At 41.9% G+C, this 18,957-nt stretch overlaps 1 protein-coding gene across 1 annotated transcript in view; it reads left to right on the forward strand.

The window, feature by feature from the left end:
* Positions 1-16,453, forward strand: part of LOC311056609 (roundabout homolog 1-like) — a 116,425-nt gene extending 99,972 nt beyond the window's left edge. Inside the window, exons 9-28 of the mRNA XM_084073357.1 lie at positions 845-1,053; positions 1,153-1,234; positions 1,347-1,515; positions 1,654-1,820; positions 3,259-3,380; positions 4,740-4,974; positions 6,313-6,434; positions 6,839-7,010; positions 7,409-7,606; positions 8,981-9,007; positions 9,458-9,497; positions 9,705-9,859; positions 10,576-10,929; positions 11,202-11,306; positions 12,171-12,318; positions 12,729-12,950; positions 13,405-13,856; positions 14,548-14,685; positions 15,347-15,562; positions 16,128-16,453. Coding sequence (XP_083929483.1) covers positions 845-1,053; positions 1,153-1,234; positions 1,347-1,515; positions 1,654-1,820; positions 3,259-3,380; positions 4,740-4,974; positions 6,313-6,434; positions 6,839-7,010; positions 7,409-7,606; positions 8,981-9,007; positions 9,458-9,497; positions 9,705-9,859; positions 10,576-10,929; positions 11,202-11,306; positions 12,171-12,318; positions 12,729-12,950; positions 13,405-13,856; positions 14,548-14,685; positions 15,347-15,562; positions 16,128-16,336 — 3,542 coding nt within the window. The 3' untranslated portion in view covers positions 16,337-16,453. The remainder of the gene's footprint in view (positions 1-844; positions 1,054-1,152; positions 1,235-1,346; positions 1,516-1,653; positions 1,821-3,258; positions 3,381-4,739; positions 4,975-6,312; positions 6,435-6,838; positions 7,011-7,408; positions 7,607-8,980; positions 9,008-9,457; positions 9,498-9,704; positions 9,860-10,575; positions 10,930-11,201; positions 11,307-12,170; positions 12,319-12,728; positions 12,951-13,404; positions 13,857-14,547; positions 14,686-15,346; positions 15,563-16,127) is intronic.
* Positions 16,454-18,957: the final 2,504 nt, after the last annotated feature.

Raw genomic sequence — 18,957 nt, forward strand, 5'->3', positions numbered from 1 at the left:
GTCTCTCTCCCTCTGTCTGTCTGTCTGTCTGTCTGTCTGTCTGTCTGTCTGTCTGTCTGTCTTTCTGTCTGTCTGTCTGTCTGTCTGTCTGTGTCTCTCTCTCTCTCTCTCTCTCTCTCTCTCTCTCTCTCTCTCTCTCTCTCTCTCTCTCTCTCTCTCTCTCTCTCTCTCTCTCTCTCTCTCTCTCTCTCTCTCTCTCTCTCTCTCTCTCTCTCTCTCTCTCTCTCTCTCTCTCTCTCCCTGTTCTCTTCTGATGTCTCTACCTGTCTCTCTCGACCTCTCTACCCTCTCCCCTCCCTCACCGTTGAGTGGGGATTTGTATGGAAATAACTTACCCACATTACCCCCCGGCACTTTGCAAGGAGTTTCCATTATCATTTTCTCTCTCTTTCTCTCTCTCTCTCTCTGGTTCTGATTGTGACCCCCCCTCCTTTATCCACAGGGTTGTGAAGTGGCAGAGTGAGAGACCTCTGCTATCTAAATGGGATTTGTTATTAGTTGGGCTTGACTGTTGTGATTGGAAACTGCTCCTGCAGTGCCTCTCCACACAATGATTAGTTGGTTTGCTCTCGCTTGGAGGCGCAAAGTTGATTTCTATTTCCTCTGCCGGCCCCGGTACCAGCGAAAGTTATTGTACTCTCTCCTTGCCAATTTACGCCTCCATATCTTTCCACATCTTATCTGCCCTTTTCGGCTTGCCTTTAGTTTTTTCATTTTCTCCCATCTCCTGGCCTTTGTTTTTTACTGCTTTATTTCTCTATACGTTTGGTCCTTATTATTACGATAACATCTAAATGCTGTTGTCTATTGTATTTCCTCAATTTTCCTCATTTTCTTTTTTCAGCATCGGTGTCAGACCTTCCTCCCCCAGTGATTAGACAAGGTCCCAGTAACCAGACGGTACCTGTGGAAAGCAAAGCGTCCCTACATTGCCAGGTGACAGGCACCCCGGTGCCCACAGTCCAATGGAGGAAGGACGGGGTGGGGCTGTCTCCAACAGATTCTCGCATGTCCTTTTCAGACACTGGGTCGTTGGAGATTCATTCCACCAAGGTAGGCTGTAAAGCAACCTTAAGTAACCATCATCGTGCTAACTGTCCCACAGAGCTAAACTAGCCCGCTAATTTCCACCACTTTCCCTTTTTTTATCAGCTGGGTGACACAGGTCTCTACACTTGTGTGGCCTCCAGTTCTAGTGGCGAGGCGTCCTGGACCGCCTACTTAGAGGTGCAAGGTAGGTTGTAGATGTGGCGTCAAGACACAGATATGAATGCATGTCGTAGTACATCTGATGTACATTACATTACACAATGACACACGGTTATGATGCACTCTCTGTGTGGCAGAGTTTGGAGTGGTGGTTCAAGGAAGCCGCCCTACTGACCCGAACCTGATACCCAGTGCACCTTCCAAACCTGAGGTGACTGACATCACTCGTACCTCTGTCACCCTGTCCTGGAAGTCCAACCCCAATGCTGGGGCCACGCCCATCTCCTATGTTATTGAGGCTTTCAGGTAAGACAAGGGAAAGAAACAACAATGATTTGTGGCTATGGTATTTTTTACCTCATACTACTCATATCCAATGCTACATGTACGCATGGCATTATAAACCTTCGCGTGACTCAAGGTTGTATCTCTCTCGCTTTCTAGTCATGCGTCAGGCAGCAGCTGGCTGACTCTGGCAGACCATGTGAGGACACAGACCTTTGCTCTGAAGAACCTGAAGCCCGGGGCCTTCTACCTGTTTCTGATCCGAGCAGCCAACGCCTACGGCCTGAGCGATCCCAGTCCAACATCTGAGGCAGTCAGAACACAGGGTAGAGTGGCTATTTTTAGATTCCAGGCTTTAGATTAATAATAATAATACTCATAAAAATAACAATGAAAAAAAAACAATGATGGCTTTTTAAAGATTGTTGAACTTTGAGTGTTTTATAAAAGGCTATACATGTTTTATAATAGGCTATAATAGGCTATTTAGATAAAATATTTAGAAAACGTATTTAGAAAATGTATATAACTGTGTATAACACTTACATTTTAAATAATCTCGGAATATGCTGTTTAAGATATTGGTAGATTTTATACATTTACAATGATAGCCGACACATTTCATTAATTGACACAAAATGGACTGACAATGTAGCAGATGACATAATCTCCAGCACTGAAGCATTTTCCTCTGCTGAATGACAGAAAGGCTATTTTTCCAGATAAGACGAGCATGCTAAGGTTATATAAACCACCCAGTTGTTATCAAAAAAGATCATTCTGAAGTTACAAAACTCACTAGCGTAATTTCACTCTCTCTCGCTTTCTGTCACTCATTCGCTCTCTTTTTGTCTCCCCCTCTCTTTCTCTCTCTCACATACACACACAACTTCAGTTGATAGCTATTGTCAGTAGATTTCATACAGCACATTTACAGCTATAGTCGACACATTTATTTCACAAAATACAGACTCAACAAGATAAGGAGAAAAACCCACACACTGTCTTGGCATCTTCACTTGCTCAATAAAGAATACACTTTTTATTTAAATGCGTTTCGGTCAAAGACCTTCCTCAGGCATCTGAGGCATATAGAGATGCCTGAGGAAGGTCTTTGACCAAAAACGTTGCATTTAAATACAAATTATATTCTTTATTGAGCAAGTGAAGACAGTGTGCTGGTTTTCTCCTTATCTTGTTCCGTCTGCTCCACCAATGCACCTGTCGCTGAGTTGACTTTGGTTTACATACAAAATGCAGACAAATGATTTATGTATGTACACATAGGCCTATTCATTTAGGTTAATTGATTTGCATCTGTTGCTGTTGCCACTGTAAGGTCAGGACTCGCATGCCAATTTTCTTGTGGATTAAAGCTTCATATTTTTCCAATTAAAATACTGTATGTCTCTAATGACAAGTAGATGCGTTGGTTCGGGACAGGTGGTTGCGGTTGAAATCATTAAAAAATGAGGGAGGGTGGGTGTGGGTAAAAAGAAAATGGGCCCACACATCACACTGAGACACCAGGGCTGTCTTATCCTTGCTGGGTTTTGTTTGTTTGTTTTTCTATTTATTTTCAGCATTTCTGCTTTATTTTTGATACGCGACAGTGAGAGAAAGACAGGAATGGGCAGGAAAGAGAGAGGGCATGACATGCAGCAAAAAGCGTCGGGGAGAACCATAGCCTTATATTGTGTGGCGTCCTACTCCGTGCACTCAATTTTGTTGTTTTAACCTCTGACTTTTCCTCTGTACCAACAGACAGCCCTCCTACCATCCAGGGAGTGGACCACCGTCAGATACAGAGGGAGCTGGGAGACGTAGTGGTCCACCTGCACACACCAACCATCCTGTCCTCCTCTGCCGTCAGGTTACAATGGATGGTAAGAAATACCCTGTCCCCACCGTACCATATCCTCCTGCATTATGTAAGCCCTGTATACTTTGTTGTACAACAAATAGATTTGTGAAACATTGTGTGTGTGTGCGTGCGTGTGTGCGTGCGTGCGTGCGTGTGTGTGTGGTATAATTGTAAATTAAGAAATAAAAGTCACACTCAAACCTTGGTTTTGCTGTACAGTTGTACATACAATATATAGAATGTGTTTTTTTGCTCTTATCAAGACCACCTATGAGTTTGCATGTACAGTATGTATGTATGTATGTATGTATGTATGTATGTATGTATGTATGTATGTATGTATGTATGTATGTATGTATGTATGTATGTACTGTATGTATGTACGTACTGTATGTACTGTATGTATTTATCAGGATATAGAAAGGGTATACAATATACATTTCTCATCCCTTGCATGTAAGGACAAGAGAGTACTGTAGTTGCTTATTATTGATGAATGAGTTGATATAATCATGTCAGGGGTAGAACAATACACATAGCCAAGGTGTGAATAGTTTGTGAGAGCAGGCCTTTCTGAAGTCTGCTTACATGAAAAATGACTGATTCCTTTGTATAAACAGGAAGTTCGCAAATCCTCTGCACAGTCAATTCATTCACAGGGGTTCACTCCATTTTGTTACGGCCACATAAACAGTCAATACTAATGTTCTTATAAGGCATCCTGAAGGCAGATTTGTGAGGTTTGTGTTATTTAAGGGACTGTTTAGAATGACTTTTAGAGCTATTAGCAACCGCCATGCTCAGAGGAAACAATAGTAATGACCTCATAAATGCTGTCTGCAGCCAGATCTGTGATACAAGAAGATGCTAATCTATATCCCCCAGAAGGCTGCAGGGGTGAGGGGTGGGGGGGATTGACGACATCAATCCTTGCATCCATATTCTGGGGGCGAACGTTCGGAGATCTGGAGTAGAGGGGGGAAAAGGAGGGGGGGGGACAAGACTGTATAGACGTACTGTAACTAAGTATACATGTAACTAAGTATACCCGGTCAACTAAGTATACATGTTTTCAGTGGTTAACACAGGTTTAACAATATTTCCTGGAGGATGTTCACTGTCAGCAGTTTAGGGGACTCGTGACAACCTCCTAACTGTGTGGCGTTTTAAGTCCCTCCACACGGAGACAACATGTCGCCCAGATGATCTTGACCGTGACAATGACGTGCACTTTAATACATTTCCCCGAACAGACACACTGCATTCAATTTCCATGCAGTTCTAAGCTGAAAAGCGTCACACTTAGATATTCTTAGATCTCTATACTGTATATAACTATATTAAGCATGTATATATATATATGCCTGTGTCTCTCCACAAGGTCGAGCAGCAGTCTCCATACATCCAGGGCTTCAAGGTGATGTACAGGCAGTCTGCTGAGCCGGGCCAGCCTGGCGGACAGTGGAGTGTTCTGGACATCCACGCGTCGGGCGAGGATGGGGTGGTGGTCCCTCAGCTGAACAAGGGATCCACCTATGAGTTCAAAGTGCGTCCCTTCTTTGATGAGTTCCAAGGGGCCGACAGCGAGGTGAAGGTGGCTCAGACACTGGACGAACGTGAGTGTCAAGTCTTTTGGTATGAATGTAATAGTGCAGAACAATTGAGTAATGTTGCCACCTAGGGGTCATCAGTGGAGCTATCTCCTACGGGGCTCCTAACCTCAGGAACCAGCTGCATGAGATGAAATTCATACTTATCTCAAAGGTCAAGCCCAGGCTAAACATACATCTACAACAACAGGGGTTGTAGATCGCGATCTACCAGTAGATCACAAAGGCTGTGCAGGTAGACCACATGACATGCCCCTAAAAATAATAAATATATATCATTTAAATAAAATAAAAAAATGTAAACTCTTTTTGGGCATCTGCCACTTGAATTAAGGTGACTTCATTGATTGACATCAAAAAGGGCCTGTCAGCTCAAACCCACAATGCAATACTTTGTTTTCAAGAGTGTTGCGCACAAACGTCAGTAGCATTACAAAGTTATATATTAAAAAACACTACCAATTAAAATGTTCCCCTCTATTTCCCATTCCAAGTGTGTTTGTCTTATATTTAATGCCAGCGCTGCTATTCCAAATTCCCCTCAGGTATTTTTTTTTTTACAATTTTCAGCAATGGGATAATACTTTTTTTGGTGGGTAGATCTGGTTGAGCTGGTCATTTTAAAAGTAGTTCTCTTGTCAAAAAAGTGTCACCTTTTCCTCCCCTTTTTTTTACTATGAACAACAACATTTGAGAGAGATGGTGAACACTGCATTGTATGTTGCTCTGAATAGCAACATACAATCAGTGGTTCTCTGTGGTCCGGGGACCGCCAGCCAGGGGTCCTTAAGGGGGTTCCACCAGGGCGGGTCCCCAGCTAAATTAGTTAATATAGCATCAAAATCAGTTTAACCACTTTAACCCTATTTTTAACGTGGCTATTAAAAAATAGCCTATCTACAAGGCAAGCTCACAACGTGTTGCGGTGCGACGCATTGTGAGAATTATTTTGAAAAACTTGAACACAAATCTTCTGTTATGGGGTCCTTGGCACAACATCTTTCAGATTGGGGTCTGTGGCCCCGTACATATCAATTTGGAGGTCCTTGACATGAAAATGTTTAACAACCACTGCTGTAAATTGCATGAATAGAATTGATATCCGGTAGACACAATCCACTTGCATTCAGCATGCACGGGAACAGAATGGGAATGGGAATATTGCTGTGTAAAATAAATCACAGCGGAAGTCATTTTGATTAAAGTCTGGATAAAGTCCTTTTCATGCCGTGTATAAAGCTGTCAACACGAGCCAGAGAGCATACCTGGGATGCATCCAGGTTTAAATAAGTTTGTCTTTTGTCTGTCTGTGTGCATGTCTGTCTGTTTGTTGCCCTCTCTCAGCCCCGGGGAGAGCCCCCCAGGGTGTTACCGTGACAAAGAGTGATGCCAATGGGACTGCCATTGTGGTTGCTTGGAAACCACCTCCGGAAGAAGGCCAGCACGGAGTGGTTCAGGAGTACAAGGTACGAAGGCAGGGCTGGGAGAAATGGAGCGCACATTATCAAGCTCCTGCCATCTTCTACTCTACGTCTGAATTATCGGTGTCCCAGTAAAGGGGATACGAGCACCTTGATGAATCGCTTTGCCATTTGTCGAACTCAGGGTGATAATTCACTGAAGATGCAGTGAAATGTATCTTAATGTGTCTTTATGGCCGTTTTTCTTTTTTTCCCCTGCTGTCATGGTGAATATGGCTGAACGTTTGACTATTTTCTTAGCGATTATTCTATCGATTACTTTTTCGATTGATTGATCTGAATTGACATGCCCAAAATATCGATAGATTGATTATTTTATAAAATTATAATCGATTAAATAGCTCTGCTTCTAACAATGTTCTTCCTCATGTCTCCTCCTCCTCCTAAAGATATGGTGCCTAGGTAATGAGAGTCGTTACCACGTCAACCAGTCAGTAGACGGCTCCACCCTCTCTGTGCTCATCCCCAGTCTGGCCCCAGGAATCCGCTACAGTGTAGAGGTTGCTGCTAGCAACAGCGCTGGGCCCGGGGTCAAGAGCGCTGTTACGTTCTTCCAACTCGGTGAGATTCACTTCCCTCCCCCAGAAAATATGAAAAATTGCAGATCTACAAGCTTGTAGATGGCGTGCCACGTGGTAGCGCGATGAAGTATAAATCAGGCTTGTCCAGAATGCGGTCAAGTCATAAGAAAAGTTGTTTGTTGTAAGAAAATAGGTGGTCACAAAATATGAAAGGTGAAAATCTTGTAGCATTTGAAGCAGTAACCTTTTCATTATTGCCTTCGAATTTACTTTTTTTTGTTGTTTATCTTCTTTGTTCTTGTTATTTATCCTCTTTAATATTGTAGCCTTTGTGACTGTTCTTTATTGGCAATAATGAATTTAACTATTTTATATCTATTACATTTTGCCATATAGTGCATCAACGGCCTATATCCCTCTTTGTGTTTGATTGTTTAGATTCTACAGGCCAGATGATGGACAGCCATATGGACAGAGACGCCTTGTCACAGATCTCAGACGTGGTAAAGCAGCCAGCCTTTATTGCTGGCATCGGTGCCACCTGCTGGGTGATCCTCATGGTCTTCAGTGTGTGGCTCTATCGTCATCGTAAGAAGAGAAATGGCCTGAGCAGCAGTTACACTGGCATCCGCAAGGGTGCGTGTTTATATCCTATCAGTGGTTATCAGACTTTTTTTTTCCTTTCAAGGACCTCCATAACTCTAAAAGTGTACAAATGGAATCAAATAGACCCTTATGGGTCTATTTGTACACTCTCAAGAGTTATAGACCTGTAAGGGTCCATTTGGACCCCCTCAGGAGGCTTGAGGATCCCTGGATCCCACTTTGAGAACCTCTGTCCTACAGTACATGATATACATTTACCTACCTACCTAATATACCTAACCCTAACCCTAATGATGAGAGGGTACGATTTTAGATGCTTGTTTAAGGTGCCCATTCCCAAAGAACAAATTAACTCTGGCACCGTACACTGAGTCATCAGCAGAAGAATAAATTGCTGTGGTATTTAAAATGAACATTAAAACAAGAGAGCGAGAAGAAAAATAACAACATGTGGCGTGGAAGGATAAAAGGCGAGAGTTGGATTTGAGTAGACGTTGTGGGTAGTTTAGAAACCTTGACAGCACCACATCACAGCAGATTTCTTTATGTCAGGCACATCAAGTTTCTGTGCATGGAGGCAGATAACCAGATCACGTCAAAGGACGGGCTCTATAATCTTCGTTGTGACTTGAAGACCTCAAAAGCAAGTGGCGATGAGACGTTGGCACATCCCCGATTATGCTCACATTCAAAGGCTGACATTTTAGAGCTCATTTGTAAGCAGCCATCTCTCTGTCGTTGCACAGTTCATGGATGTCTGAGGCTGTCAACCTGCCTCCATACACCACAGCATCACTGTTATCTCCTTTCTTTCTTTCTGTCTGTCTGCCCGCCCGTCACCCCCATTAACCTTCACCGGGACACTTTGTCTAAAGAAGACAGCAGCGTTAGGGCAGCCAGCCTCACTTATGACTCTTTAAATGTTTGCATAGTGTATCAGAGCCAGGTGCACGATGGTCTCACCAGTGTTTTTATTTTTTATCAGGATCGGAGTCTTTTTCAATGTGTTCAGAAGTAAACATCTTTGTTGTCTTAAAGTGCTTTGTCTTCAGTTTTTGTTTTGTGCGATAAAGTCAATACACAGCTGAGATCACACGAGATAATACAAGGCTAACAAGATTAAGAAGAGGTCAATGTGACAACTTAATCCTTAATTTGTACTTTGTTGTACGATGTGTCGCACGCTGAAAATTGCCAATCTACAAGCTCACAACACGTTTTAGCCATGCGACACTATTGTGCGATTAATTGTATCTGAGGCTTATCAAGTACGTATAATGGAACTGTGATCTATTTAACTGATATTGATTTCTCACTTTGTTTCCTATCTTTCTTTCGTGCCCCCCCCCCCCCCCCCCCCCCTTCTTACTTCTTGCTGACCTCTGTTGGGATTTTTCTGTGCAGTTCCATCATTCACCTTTACACCGACAGGTATGTATGAATGAAAGTTATTTGGATAAAAATCATGGAAGTGTTTTTTTGTGCAGTTGTATTTGACAACCATGTGTTTATTTAGCCCGGCAGCCTTTATTAAATGTGGACAATTCTAAAGTGAGCATTTAATTACACAGACCTGTAATAAGGTCCACCTGAACACTCAGTGATCAATTCATGCTTCCACTGGACCAATATTCTTTCATCTTCTGTGAAGTTTTCATGATATCGAATTATCAACGTGACTCAACACAGACATTTCAGCATAAAAGACAACAGATTGTAGTAGCAATCAGTGCTACGAACCCTGCTGTAAACAAATATATCATCTCTTAAAAAAACTAAGCTCAGGGTTTATAGGTTTACTGCTTTGAACTCTGTGTTTTGGTCAAACTAATGAAGATCTATTGTGAACTGTCACGTATTGTATTGTTTTCATATTTATAGTGGCCTATCAGAGAGGAGAGTCTGTGTGCAGTGCTGGAAGGTAAGTGAAACTATCCGTCTTGGTCCATGAAAACAAATGTACAAGGACACCAATTCACTTACAATGTTCATCCACCAGGGGGAGTGCACCACCTTTCTAAAAACAGAAAAGCATCAGCAGCCATCTCACTCTCATCTGGTTTTACTGAGGCATGAAGACAATGTTGTTTTTGTCTTGATGTGGCTGTTTTCATTGTTCTTGTGGTAGACCTGGACTTCTCGGTATGGGAGAACCTTTGAACCAACTGTGGTTGCCTGACAACTGGCCCAACTCCTGTACCAACCACAAGGACTGCAGTATAAACTGCTGCAACAATGGCAATGGCACCAGTGACAGTAACATGACCACATACAGTCAGCCAGGTCAGTACAGGACTAAATCATTCACTATATAAACATAAAGTGATATTTTGTGGTTAGAACAAAACGTTCTTTGTGGAAAAAATGAAAGCTCTATATTCTGATAGTAATCATTGCTATATAGTATTTGTTCAATACATTCCTGTCTCTCCAGCTCTTTAATAAACAGAAAATACATTTTCGGGTGGGTTGCTTTCATCCATTTGTCAGATTCAACTTTATAGTGTTCCAGTAAAAATGTTGTCTGGTAATTCCTTAGTGTTCTCACTCCGAATTTCGTTTGTTTATCCTGTATCCTACAATACTGTATGAGATTTTATCCAACCTCCTGATTGGATAAAATTGGTATCCCAAGATGAAAATGCATTTTCTGTTTACTAAAGAGCTAGAGAGACAGGGATACTGATTGAATAAACACGCTATAGCAATTATTATCAGAACATATTTGCCACTTTTATAAAACAAAAATATCACTTACTGCACCTTTTAATGGATTGACATGACATGAAAAAATAAAAGTATTCATTCATAATTCGTCCCACAATAAATCGGCAACAAATAGCAGACGTGCAAGCTCACAACATGTCGCATTGTGACACGTTGTGAGCTTGTAGATCTACTATTCTTTTTTACATTTGCCCCCAATAGGGACATCAGGGTTAAGGTGGTTAATATGCTTGTCTTCATTATCATGTGCGTGTACTGTATGTTCTTCTCAGCCGACTGCATAGCCAACTACGGAAGCCACCTGGAAAACAAGCAGGCGGGTCCGCTGGGATCCGAGACGCCCATCTACAGCGACGTGAACCTGGCCAACAACCTCAACGAGCTCAAGACGTTCAACAACTGTGGCGTGTGCTACGGAGGCTCTGGAGAAGGTCAGGGGAACATCTACGAGCCCATCCCCTACGCCACCACCCAGCTCATTCAGGCCAACCTCATGAGCAAGGCAGCGAGTGCGGAGCATCCGGACATGCAGTGCTGGAAGCAGCCCCCCAACCCGCCTCAGATGACAAAAGACATGACGGCAACGATGCAGTACAACGTAATGGAGCAAAACAGGCTCAATAAAGGTGAGGGACGCTTTAACCATTTTAACCGTGGCGTCCCTGTTTTTGGCATGCCATTTTAAGCATAATAGTATAATAATTGTAATAATATATATTTAATATATATATATATATTTAAAAAATCGGAATTCTGACACAGGAAAGAAATTGCCAATCTACAAGCTCACAACAAGCCATGATTTTTTTAAAGTGTTTAATTTTTTCATTATTTGACCCTTCCTGTAACGTTTCTTTTTCTTTCCGCTTGGGGGTCATGTTTGCGTAACATTTCCAAGGAGGTGAAGGGATGCTCCAGAACACCATCCTCTGTAACCCGTGTCGTGATCACAGCACGGGAGGCTCTCATCACAGCTCCGACAGAGGCAGCAACAGCACTTCAGGTAACACCTGAGACCTGCTCCCAGTGGAACATTGTGCATCGCATTGAATGAGTCATAAATAGCTTCGTTGTCTGGCAGAAAGCTTGTATCTCCATCAGTGGCGTGCACAGACATTTTGAGGGGCAGGTGCTCAAGTAAATTATACTTTTTTTTGTTTACTTGGTCTGCTCTTTTTTCCCCTCTACACCTATACCTCTTTGCCAAAAATAGCCGATCTACAAGCCCACAACGCCTCGCAGCGCGCGGCGTTGTGACCTTGTAGATCTGCTATTTTTGGCTAAAGTTCTCCTCAGAAAGGGGATGCTAGGTTTCGAGTGGTTATGGTAAAAAGAAAAATCATATCACATAGAGATTTGGAGGACCCCCTGTAGTAACTCTGAGGACCCCCTAGGGGTCCCGGACCCCCTGTTGAAGACCCCTGCTGTAAACTGAAACTTTTTTTCAAAAGGGCACTTCTGGTCAAGAGGGCAAAGGGTCTATCTGTGCACGTCCCTGATCTCCATATCTCAATTTTTTTTTTTTATATATTTTACATTTTTTATATGAATGCCTTTCTTCGTCATACAAGAGTGTCACACAAAAGTAACAAAAACAGCCGATCTACAAGCTCTCAATGCATCGCATCGCGATGCGTTGTGAGCTTGTAGATTGGCTATTTTAGGAATTTATAAACATTTTGGAAAGTGAAAGTGTTAAATCTGTTTTTATAAATGAAAAGTATTAACAAGAGCTTGTGACTAAATGATAACTACATTGGATCCATTGGAACACAGGTTTATTTTTCCATCTCCTGAAAAGTAACAGACATACAAGGTTTCCACCCGACAGCGACGTTATGTTTCTTTTCCATTTTTCTCTCCTCAGGGAGTCAAAGTTCTAAGAAAGGAGCACGACCCCCCAAGGTTCCCAAACAAAATTCAGTACACTGGGGAGAACCTCTGCCCCCTCCTTATTGTAACCCACCAACACAGAGCTGGAAGGGTGAGGAATATGCCCTGCCTATGGAGAAGAGGTGAACGACAAATGGACACACACACACACACACACACACACACACACACACACACACACACACACACACACACACACACACACACACACACACACACACACACAAACACACATACACAGACACATAGACACACAAACACGCACAAACACACACATACTGTACTGTACACACTTAGACACACACGCGCACACACACACGCACACACGCAAATGCACATGCACGCACGCACGCATGCATGGCAAGATCTTTTCAACTGGGAAGCTTGGACACAGGAATACTTTTCACAGTTAAATCCCCAAGGGGTCTCACAGCATCCCTTTATACTGAAGCCAAATCCTCATCTCTCTCTCTCTCTCTCTCTCTCTCTCTCTCTCTCTCTCTCTCTCTCTCTCTCTCTCTCTCTCTATCAGTTTGGATGCAGATGGCCAGTCCTCGATGCCAGCCTTGAGGATGTACTTGCATCAGGATGGCATGGAGGAGGTGGATGAAGACAGGGAGAGAGCTGAGGGACAGAGTGTCCTGGACAGGGGTCCTACCCCCCCGATCCGAGGAGTGGCCTCATCCTCTGCTTCCGCGGCCCATAGCCACCAGTCCATGGCAGCACTTACGCCCTCATTGCAGGGAGACCCCAGGTACCCAGATGAACCTGATCCCCCCTCGTTCAAATCTCTTTCACCCTTGTGTCCTGTATGAATATCAGCGATGAGGAGAGATATCTCAATCCGTTTTGTATTAGGGCTGCAACTGTCGATTATTTTCTTATTATATCCATTACTATTTCGAAAGTGATTGAATAATCAATAAGATTTCTCTTTAATATATCAACAAATTGATCAACGACTTGAGCGTTATTTGAAACTTTGTCGCACAACGTTGTCGTGCAAAAAAAATCTAAAAGCGGATCTATAAGCTCACAACGCATAGCGGGTAGTTAACTTTTTTCCCTCCTTTTTTTTTTTACACATTTAGATCAATTATTAAACAATTATTTTGGATACATTTTTCGATTAATGATAATTATTTATGATTGATTAAATCTATTAGTTTGATTCACTTTGCACCCCTATTTTGTACTGTGTTTCCCAGCCATCCTCATCCTCTGTCCCCAACACACGTCCAGGACGGACAACAAGAGGAAGAGGAAGAGGAAGAGGAGGAGGTCGAGGAAGAGGAGGAGGAGGAGCAGGAGGAGGAGGAGGAGACAGAGACAGCACCGAGTCACTACCACCAGCGCCAAAAGAACCAGCAGCAGCAGAACCACCACCAACCGCACCACCCTTCCCTCCAAAGGATCCACCTCCACGGGCGGGGAGCCTTCGAGCAAACTCCGGCCTCCAGCACCGGGGACCTGGACAGATCCGTCACAGGCTCCATGGTTAATAGCTGGGGTTCAGCCTCTGAGGACAACATTTCTTCAGGCAGATCCAGCGTCGTCAGCACCTCCGAGGGGTCCTTTTTCACAGACACTGATTTCAGCCAGGCTGTGGCCGCATCGGGGGACTACTTGGGCCTGCGGAGGTACACGCAGGACGCAGCAGGTGAGAATCCAAATGCTAATTTACTGAGGTTCTCAGTATTCTATCCAGTGAAATCAAAGATTATTTTAACCACTTTCCACCTGGCATCCCTATTTTAGGCATGTCATCATTATAGGCCAACATTTTCCAAAAGAAAAGAAAGAATAAAAGCAGATTTACAAGCTCTCAACTTGTTGCATTGCGACGTGTTGTAGATCACTATGTTCATGAATTGTCGTACAACGAAGTACTTTATATAATGCTTAACGGGTTAACACATAATTACATTTATTTTACCCCTCAGTGGTGCAAACAAGTTTGTTTTTCTTTTTGTATCAATACAGTTTAAAAAAATATATTTTTGTATCAATATTTGATATGCTGTAGAATAGAAATTAAATGAATTAAAATTTCTCAAGAAAGAGTAACATTGTGAAAGGCTTACTGAACTTGTCATTTTATAATGAAATAAACATTTATAATAATCATAAAGAAATGTGTTACTGTATATAGACCAATGGTTCTCAAAGTGGGGTCTTGGGACCCCAAGGGTCGTTGTGGGGTTACAGGGGGGTCACCATCTAAATTATTAGGAGTTAGGAACTAAATTGTCTGTACCTCTGAGAGTTACAGACCTGTAAGGTCCATTTGTACAGGTCCATTTGTAATGTTGTCTCAGGGCACCCAAAAATCCAGTATTTTACTGCCACAGGTCAACGGCACCAGCGACCCAGCAGCCCCATGTCCACAGACAGCAACATGAGTCCTGCAGTAACGCAAAGGAGGCCCAAGAGGCATAAACACCATTCTGTTCAACGGGGCCACAAACCCAGAGACGACTTCAATGATGGTAAATGACTAGTTCTCATCTATTGTGTGGCAGGACATAAAATCACACCATCAGAAGTAAAAAAGTCTGCCCTACAGATTGCTGCTCCAACAATTTTACCTGGCAAAAACACAAGCAAACAACATTTTGACCAATGAGTTTGGTCTTCATCAGGTGAAATAATTACAGTGACCCATGACCCTAATTTTGGTACTTTTGGCTGTTTAGTACAGCTGTGATGTCTTTTCTACCGCCATCCTAAATGCCATGTATTATTGGTTCTATATTTGGAATTTCTCTTTTGTAAACATGTTTGTATTTCTAACTAGCAGGATCTATTACATACGGTGTAGCTTTTCTGCATTGGGCGTATACAGAACCTTTGTGATATATTTCCCCTACTGCATCACTCTTCAGTTCACGTGATGCTGTAAGTCTAGATAAGGGTCATCAGTCACTGTAATTATTTCACCTGACAAAGACCAAACTCATGGTCAAAACGTTATTTGCTTGCACAGTAAAATTGTTGGAGCAGCAAGCTGTTGTATGGACCTTTTCCTTTCGATGATGGTAAAAACACACAGAATGCTCACTCACACACAATAAATATATTTTAATTATGTGTGCCTGTTTGCCCTTGAAATTAGGTCTGACATTTGTACCTCTGTGCTTTGCTCTACAGACATGCCTCTGAATTTCCCTAGTCAGAAGTCCTCTGGGGACTCTAACGTGAGGGGGGCCACGCTGCCGAGGATGGGCTCTAGGGAGGCCAGGGGTCGACGAGGCAGCGCAGGAGGTCAGAAGACCCGGGAGGGTTCTATTGAGCATAGAGAGAGCCAGGAGAAAAACAAAACTCCACAAGGAGGGAAAGGGAATGGCAAAAGCCGACAACATTCAGGTACTGAATGTTGTCCTACTCTCTTAGACGGAATGTAACATGCACTATTGAAAACCCTATTTTCTTAGACTGAATGTACAGTAAACCTATTCTCTTAGACAGAACAGAACCCTGCTCTGTTAGACTGTCTAACTTCTCTCTTTGTCTGAATGTAAACCCTACTATTCCTACTGTAAAACCTACTCTCTTAGGCTAAATGTAACCCTGCGCTGTTAGATTGAATGTAAACGTTACTCTCTTACTCTGGATGCAAACCCTAACCTCTTAGACTGATTGCTTATTGCTATCTTACTCTTTTAGACTGAATGTCTTTAACTTCTGCCACATCTCTCAGTCTAAAATCAAATAGGGTCAAAATCACAGTAAGTTGACATTTAGGCCAAACAATACTCCTACTCTCTTAAGCTAAACCTACTATGATTGGCTGAATGTAACCCTAGTTCATTTGCAAGATACTGTCAGCTCTTTGCATTCAACAGTGGAATTATTCTATGATTCTACACTGTTAAGCTTTATTCTTAAACAATTTTAATGATTTATAAATTATCTCCTTTCACTCCACCAGATTTCGGGGACATCCTTTTGTATAGCCGCCCCTCATTCCCTTCAGTTCAGGATCACAGGGACCCTGGTGGTCCTGTGACACCCGCAGACTCAAGGGGCAAACAGGGTGAAGAGGGGACTCCTGCAAGACTGGGAAGCTTGCAGCCACAGCTGCAGGAGTTAGAGGTGTGTAATAAGACTGGAATCACTGCTACACACCTCCAAATGTAAAGCTCTGTCACTTGTCTGATATTATTTGCTTTCATGTTGATCAGTGGTTCTCAATTCTTTTTTTTACTTTTTTATAACAAGGACCTCCATAATTCTGAGAGTGTACAATCGGGTCCATTTGGCTCCATTTGTACATTCTCAGAGTTACAGACCCGCAGGGGGTCCATTTAGAACCCCCTCAAGGAACCCTGGGGGTCCCTGGATGCCACTTTTAGAACCACTGCTGTAGATCATAATTAAAGTGCATTAAGTGTCTTTCATGCAGTGTTTTCTTTTGCATGTAAAACGTACTTGAAGTTGGAACCCTTACTTTATTTCCACAGTTACTGGAGAGCTGAGGTGCAATGTCACAAGAATAGGAAGCTTCTACAATTGCCTGGAAGAAAGGAACGTGACCTTTTTTTATATCAAGAAGTACCTGACTGACACTGCACAACGCTCTCTAGTTTTCTAGTTACAGTTTTTCATTAGGTGTCCAACTCTGAAGAAAGAAGACAGTGAAAGAAGAAAAAAAAGCGATATCGCGTTAAGTCTCTGTTGATTCTAATTTGGACTCTAATTGTTTACTTGTTAGTGGTTGATAACTAGCTCCCACCATCCTTGGTGGTGGTGAGTTACTCTGTGATGTAAGATGAACTACATGCACATTTGATGGCTGTTGTGAGTGTATACAAAGATGTTTTTTCACAAAGACCACCTGATGTGGTCTTTGCTTGTCAGTTATTCTTGCTATTTTACTGTAATGAATATTTGGTCATCATCACCAGCCATCTCGTACGATTATTTAAGCATTTTACTGCCACAGAAAATGCTTCAGTGGGATCTTATATTTGTATTGCATTTTGTAAAGCACTATTAATGTTTTGATATTGATGTCCATCTTGTTGTGTGTATTATTCGTTCTACATTGGTTTTAAAAGCACAATCACTTAATTTTATTTTAAATCATTTTGAGGTTCCATCCCATGTCATGGAAATGGTGGATAATAGTCTGGTCAATCAATTGTTTGCTTGATTCAGACAGGGCAAAGTGATGTGTCATGGACTGAGATGCACATGTTTTTAGTTGTTCCTATTCAGACATGACATATACACAGAGCGTACTGAGGGTTTTGTATGTATCTTAACCACATGAACCCTAGCGGAGCTATAATGAGGCGAACATTCGGCAAAAATAGCGGATCCGCAAGATATTTGGTCTAAAGGGAAAAAAGGAGGGATCTGCGCATGGATCCCTGGGGGACTCCGGACGGTGACACTTATAGGGTTTAAGTGGTTAATGTGCCGGAGGTTTTATTCAATAACTTGGCTTCCTTGTCAGGATCATCAACAGTCTAGGTCGATCCCATTTTGTCATCTCCTTCCATTGAATCTATTCATTCTAGTGTTGTTTTGTTAACTGAAGCTCGACAAAACTGGTGTATTAACATGTGGAGTAAAGATGAAACAAAATCTATACATTAAAATAATATGTTATTCAGTAAATAGAAAAGTATTGCAACCACTCCAAATGTTAATAAAAAGCCTGTAGGCTGCATGCAGCACATATGGAAAAGTGATGTTTGTAATCCGTGATACTGTACGTACATTGTAAAATACTGAGTACTATTTTAACTCTGTGAACAAATGGAACAAAATTGAGATGTTTGGTCCATTTGGTTCCATTTGTTCACACTCAGATAGGGCTGCAACTATCAATTATCCTCTTAGCTATTCTATCAATTACTTTTTCAATTCATCGCATAACAAATCAACATGAAAAGATGGATTTTTTAAATAATTGATCGATTAGTCTGATTAATGTTATACTTTGTTGTACAACCGTGTTGTGCAAAAATTGCCGATCTACAAGCTCATATGCTTTTGAGCTTGTAGATCTGCTATTTTTGAAAATCAAATATTTTATTAAAATCTATTATTTGTTATAATCGATTAAATTGATTAGTTCGATTAACTGTTGCACCTGTACTCTCACAGTTAAATGAACACTGAGGATTTTACTGTGTATTCATAACCATTATTGAAATGCATCCCCACAAAGCTGCTGGAAATAAACTGTAGGGGAAAAATGTAAGCATTCCTAAATTGGAAATGTGTAATGAATGTGATGCCCCCTGAGAAAGTAATGGATAAAAATTTCATGTGTAAAAAAAAAAAAGGAAAAAAACAAAGAAAAGTGTATTCAAGGCCAGTAACAAAATATGGAAAACAGTACTTGCTTTTTTTATATATCATGGCAATTTGTTTGTGATTTATATTTTCAACACCCAGCCATATCTTAAGCTTGGCCTTGTCATACATTAAAGGAGTAGTTCACCCAAAAAAGTACTTGTATTGCCTTGAATTCATGGAGATTCTTTTTGAAAGCCTTGAACAAATCTCCATTCATTCAAGGCTTCATGGGGTGTGTAATTGATCGAAAATACGTTTTTTTTTTTTGTGTGAACTACTCCTTTAAGTGGTGTAAAGTGAATAGTCATGGGTTGCGTCCAAAACCACGTACATACTACACAGTATGCTATTTTCAGCCTACTGTTTAGTTCCTACTGAGCATTAGGGTTTCAGTTAGGACATACTACGTAATGTTAGGAAGGTAGTATGCATCTCACGTACTATTTAGT

The sequence above is a fragment of the Gymnoscopelus microlampas genome (genome assembly GCF_963454915.1).
Source record: "Gymnoscopelus microlampas genome assembly, chromosome: 12".
In the NCBI taxonomy this organism is placed as follows: Eukaryota; Metazoa; Chordata; class Actinopteri; order Myctophiformes; family Myctophidae; genus Gymnoscopelus; species Gymnoscopelus microlampas.